This window comes from Oreochromis aureus, linkage group 23 (assembly GCF_013358895.1).
Source record: "Oreochromis aureus strain Israel breed Guangdong linkage group 23, ZZ_aureus, whole genome shotgun sequence".
In the NCBI taxonomy this organism is placed as follows: Eukaryota; Metazoa; Chordata; class Actinopteri; order Cichliformes; family Cichlidae; genus Oreochromis; species Oreochromis aureus.
The window spans coordinates 16,049,342-16,055,341 of NC_052963.1; the positions used below are offsets into that span (position 1 = coordinate 16,049,342).

Consider the following 6,000-nt stretch of genomic DNA (forward strand, 5'->3'; position numbering starts at 1 on the left):
CCGTACCACTCTCTGTTTTACCATATGCAGCTGCTGCACCACCATCATCTGTTCCACTGCCACTCCACCACTCTAGTTGCCACTCCACCACCATCACAAACGCTTGTGGCAGCGATGTTGCTGCCAGGACCCGCTCAGTCCGAGTCAGACGCCAGTGCACTGGAGGGACCCGCTCAGTCCGAGTCGGGCGTCAGCGCGCCGGAGGGACCCGCTCAGTCTAAGCTGGAGGTCAGCGTGCCAGAGGGCCTGCACGTCCATGTCCAGCACATCCACGCTGCCACTGGACCCATGGCAGGCCACCCGAGCTATTTTCTTGCCGTCACCATCCACCAGGCCGACCGCCAGCACTGTGTTGTGCCACCGTCAGAACTGTGGTGTTTTTTGGGGGGTTTTTCTCTCTCTGTTTTTGGGACCGTTTTGGCCCCGCTGCTGGAGGTGTAGTTGGACTTTGGAACTGTTTGGGATAGGGCTCTTTTTGTTTGAAGATTTGTTTCGAGCCCGCCATACTGGACCTCCCACTGCCCGCCCGGGGTTGGTTGAACTTGGTTTTTGATTTATTGTTGTTTTTGGGCCGTTGGGAGCAGTAGTAGTAGTAGTAATAATAATAATAATTATAATAATAATGATAACAATAATAATAATACATTTATAGGCGTTTTAAGACCCTCATGATCACCTTACAATAACACAAGAGCAATAGCAGCAATATAATGAACATGGCAAAATAAAATTTAGACATAAGGTAAAACAAAACAAAACACAAGCATAAAAGTATAAAAGCTGAGCAAGGTAAAAATGGACTAAGACAGATCAGGTGTATGCAATTCTGAATAGATGGGTTTTGAGACGTGATTTAAAAGTGGTGAAAGAGTTTGTGGTCCGGCTAAAAGGGGGCAAAAACTTTTTAATGGCACAGAATGTGCTGCAGATCAGGAAGGTTGGACTTGATGATCCTCTCAGCTAAGTGGACCACCCTGCTAAGTTATTATATATGTTATTACACTAAGAATCTCTAGCACGTGTAGAAGTCTCCGAGTCCCACCCAACACAAGCGGAAGTTTCAAGTCTTTCAATCCACTGATAAGTAGAGCATGGCTATTCACCTAAAAAGTGAGTTGGGCCAGATTTTCAAACCGAGGAATTTATCTGGGCCAGATGTTTTTTTTGCAGCCAGTAAGCAGCAGATCATGATCAATTTCAAACCCACACAACTGTATTGAAAAACAAGTCATTTTTATTCTCTTTTCCCCTGTAAATCTGGTGACCTCACACAAATGTACACCAAAAGGTCCATTTAAAAAAAAAAGAAAAAAGAGGAGCTATAACCAAACTTTTTTTTTTTGCACATTTCAAATAATAACAAAAAAACATTTTTGATAATTCCCTTTCAAATTAAAATAAATATTTTGCTGACCACTCACTTTTCCTGCCATGGATGGAGCCCCATCCGTCACAAGTATACAGACACGCTTCATTTCCAGACCATTTTCCTCAAAAAAAAGCTGAAATCTTCTCAAACATTATTTCGCCAGCTGTGTGTCGCTGTAACGGTAGTAAGCCGACCAATTTGGTGTACAGGTCCTGCAGAGATGGGAGTCTGCAGCCAATCACCTTCTCAGCAGAGCGCACAACACGCTGCAGTCTCTGCTTGTCCTTGATAGTGGCTCCAGCGTACCACACGGTGATGGAGGAGGTGAGGATGGACTCGATGATTGCGGTGTAGAATTGCATCATCGTCCGTGTTGGCAGGTTGAATTTCTTCAGCTGCCTCAGGAAGTACATCCTCTGCTGGGCTTTCTTTATGACGGAGGTGATGGTGGGCTATAGACATTACATCAGTTTTCTTCAAGTCATCTAACAGCATTTCAAACTCGTCTGAAGCAAGAACTTCAACTCTACGAATATTTGAACTGTCTGACGGGTATGTTTTTAATAGCAGATGTCACACATACTTTAATTTTTTCGTGACATATCACCGCATCCACCTTGGCCAGCATGCAGTATTTCACTGTTTCAGAATCTGTGAAAGGCCTTTTCTTCTTCGCCAAGATCCAGCAAACAAGAAGGGAAGCTGCTGCAGCTCTCTCTTGGGCTGTAAATGACCCTCACCATGGTAGTACAACTCCGGTTGTAAGATTATTAAACTTGCAATTAAACTGTACTTTTGCAGCCCTCTCCTGAGATTGCTCTGGAAAGTTTGTGCAGGAAGTCTGCTGTTTGTCATTGTGGTGCCTTCGTAAGTACCGCAACACACTCACTGCAAATTAAACACATAGGTTTGGCATTTGGATTTGGCAGTAAAATTAATAAGTATTTGTCAGTCCAGGCAGGGTTAAACCGACGGTTTTCACTGTCAATTTTATGCTTTTGGACTGAGAAAGACATGCTGTTGTTGCATCATACATTACGATGATAGTTTAATATGTTTACATCACGGTGCATTGTGGGTTAAATATTGCTAGGCTACTAGGCGTGTTGTATTCACAGTCTACACTACGCTGTAGGAATTTTTAAGTTTTCTAATTTTTTTTAATTTATTAATTTTTTGCGTTTTCTCTGTGTTTCTGCCAGGACCACAGGCAGCATTCTGGGCCGCATGTGGCCCGCGGGCCGCCATTTGAATAGGTTTGCAGCAGAGTCTTGATGGGTTTTCTTCACCAGTGTGTTAACACAGTAGGACCATTTCATGTCCAGAAAGATGTAAGGAGCAGATTTTTAGTGCAAAGTTTTCCATGTTCCAGCAGGAAGTAATGTAGCGACTTATTCTGTTTTACAGCAGGAATTTTGAACTTAGATTTTACTTTAATTCATTTCAGCTGCAGTACACACAAAGGAAAATGAGTCCAGCAAGTTATATGGGAGCATTCATCTCATATTATTCTGTTCCTACTGGCTATAGGAACAGAATAATGTGAACACTGTGAAATGCATTCATATGCAACACCACATACTGTGGGTCAGTGAAACACAAATTGGGGGGGGGGGGGTTGTTTATTATATAGGAATTGTATCTGTGTTATCTGTCATGTAGAGAAATCATTTTTTCTTTGCTCTTGGAGAAATAAGCAGCACTTCAGCATTTTTATGCCTACAGATAAAAAATGAGTCAGTCACAGGTCTGGGCTGATATTTTCAGAATTGTTATTGGCCTGGATTTATCCATTAAATCCAACATCTGAATTTTTTTCTCTCCCCTGATTCATACACCAAACATTGTTGTATTAAATTCTTATCTTCTCTGTCACGGGGGGATAGAGTGCCTTGTATTAGTTAGGCACACAGATGGTAATTCTCTATTACTCTAGTTTAGATTTGTCTGTATTTTTGAGCCACTGTCGAGCTGCTGAGTTTCACAGACCTGCTTCACACAGACACCAGGAAGTGGTTTTCTTTTGTTGCAAGTCTGCAGGTAGCAATCTGGATGTGTGATGTTCTACGAACGAACTATAGTGTGGCTTTTTCCCTCCATTTCTTGAGGGGACGGTGTATTACATAGAGTGTGTTTTCACGGTTATTTAAATGAAACGTGGCAGAGACAAAGACCATTGCAGATCAGTTATTGTTTAAAAACACAGCTGGAAGGACAAGTACATAAAAGCTCCAGTGAAATGCTGAATAACAGTGACAATAATTAATCAGCATTAGCCACTGCAGAGGGTAAAAACACACAGAGTTTATCTGAAAAGGCCCGTTGATCAGCCTGTTTAATCATGCATACATTTATTATTATACTGCATCACAGTAAACTTGCATTTAGTATTTTTCCATATACAGCATGTGGCTTCATGTATGTGATAGTTTTGTACAACTTGTGGTTATATTTTGCAGTAAAATATGCACTTTTTAAAAATGTGAGTATTCTGATAGTGACAAAATGTGGAAAAAGGCATCGCTCCATCTTCATCAAGATGGACTTCTATAGATTATAGTCATTTGAATGTTTTGTAGCTTAGTATTTGCATGTGTATTATTTCCCCAACAGACACTAATGTGGTGAACATGGTGTTTGATCGTGAGGGCACTGTGAAGGGTCTCTGTGGAGCATCAGAACATTTTTTAGAAAAGACTAATGACTGGTTTGTTTCAGTGCTGCCTACAGGATGTTGACCTCTCTGGAGTGAGGCTGCAGTATTCTGAGGGTGACGATGAGTCTGATAGCTCTTCTAAACCAGGGGTAGAACAGAGCATAAATCACAGGGTTCACACAAGAGTTTGTCAGCATTATCCAAGAGAATAGAGCATAATAAGGCAAGCTCGTAGAGGTGTCCACACCTGCAAGGGAAGGATAATAATAAGGGCAGAAGCACATTAGAAACACAGCTATCACAATCCCGAGTGTCCTGGCTGCCTTCATCTCTGATTTTTTAGCAGCTGGAGCTGCTCTCACAGCCACCTGCGACCGAATGATTCGCACCTGAGAGACAGCAACCACAAACACCCTCATGTACAGAACAAACATTAAGGCACAGGGGCCGACAAATGACAAAAAGAGATCTATTGTTCCTGAAGTGTAGCTGATGAACACCACACACTCCCCATGACAGGAGCTGAACCTCTTCGGCCACCTTAAGTGCTCCATGAGAATGCAGCCATTGTAGAGAAGAGAGCAGACCCAGCAGACACAGACTGAAAGCTTCACTCTGTTCACTGTGATCTTTGAGGAATAGAGCAGAGGGTCACAGATGGCTATATAGCGATCTACAGATATGAGCACCATGCTGCCCAGAGAGACAGAGATAAGGCAGTAAGACAAATAAGGACTGAGAGCACACATCAGCCTCCCCAGCAGCCAGCACGTCTCGATGTAGTACAGGCCCTCGATGGGCATCACCAGCAACCCCACCAGCAAGTCGGACGCGGCCAGGGACAGGAGCAGGGTGTTGGTCGAGGTGTGAAGCTGTCTAAAGTGGGAGATGGAGACGACGACAAGCAGGTTGAGCACCACAGTGAGCAGGGAGATGAAGGCCAGCAGGGTGTAGAGAAGAGCGGCCTGGGAGGTGGGTCGCAGCAGCCGCCTGCAGGAGGAGTTGAGGTTGGGGAAGCAGAGGGGGGGACCTCCAGAGACGTCCATCAGGGAGGAGCGGTGCATGCATGTGCATGCAGTCAAAGGGAAGAGGTTCAACTATTTGCCAGGTTGCCCCTTTATCCTCTTCTAACACCACCCTGTAATTTTTACAGGGACCCAACAAGAGTGATGTAACTCCCCTGACTGAACATCATCATCTTCAACCTCATCTTCACCCCCCTCTGTTTTCTCTCTTGTTGTTACAGTTACAGTACACTTTCAAATAAACTGTACTTTACAAAGGCTTTAAAAGTTAAATTGTTTATGAGCTGTAGGTTAACAGGCCATTATAAGTACCCCAGGCAAAAATGCTCTAAAAGTTTAACAGGGACCTTCATCACTGTCTTAGAAGTTTAGTTTTAAACACTAAGAGGTCATTAAAGCCCTTTAATGTTTCACATAACCATCTGAAAAGACAGTTATGAACAGGATATAGGAAGCACTTCAAAGTACACTTGTACGCCAGGACTCAAAAGCGAATATTAGCATTATTGCTTCTGAAGCCACTATTACTACGTCTTTTTGAGCAGATTGAACTAATCTGTGTTAATTGGTGACTTCGACAGCATTTTATTACATTTTGGGGAGTCTAATCTAACCAAACCAGTGGCTAGCTTCTCATTTACTGTAAAGACGGCAGAGTGGGCTCAGGCTTTTCATCCAGCTATATGTCAGATGGCGTTTTTAGTAATATGAAGTTACTACTCACTGAAGAACAGTGTGAGACTGCACGCTTAGATCCTATATTATTCCAACAATCATGCACTGAGTGAAAACAATTTCCATCTGAGACTTCCTACACAATCAAGAGTGCAGCAGCCAAACCTGGCACACAGTTACATCTTAGGCCTCTGATGGTTCTTATCTATATCACATATTGCCAAGCAACCACCTACTGACCAAAATGAACCATTTGTCACTCTCATGCATTTATA

At 43.1% G+C, this 6,000-nt stretch overlaps 1 protein-coding gene across 1 annotated transcript; it reads right to left on the reverse strand.

The window, feature by feature from the left end:
• Positions 1–4,093: 4,093 nt before the first annotated feature.
• LOC116318473 (trace amine-associated receptor 13c-like) lies at positions 4,094–5,071 on the reverse strand. The gene has a single exon (XM_031737478.2). The coding sequence runs from the start codon at positions 5,069–5,071 to the stop codon at positions 4,094–4,096; it is 978 nt and encodes a 325-aa protein (XP_031593338.2).
• Positions 5,072–6,000: the final 929 nt, after the last annotated feature.

Bases quoted from the DNA above. Each gene is read 5' to 3' on its own strand.
- LOC116318473 (XM_031737478.2), bottom strand. From the start codon at position 5,071: ATGGACGTCTCTGGAGGTCCCCCCCTCTGCTTCCCCAACCTCAACTCC.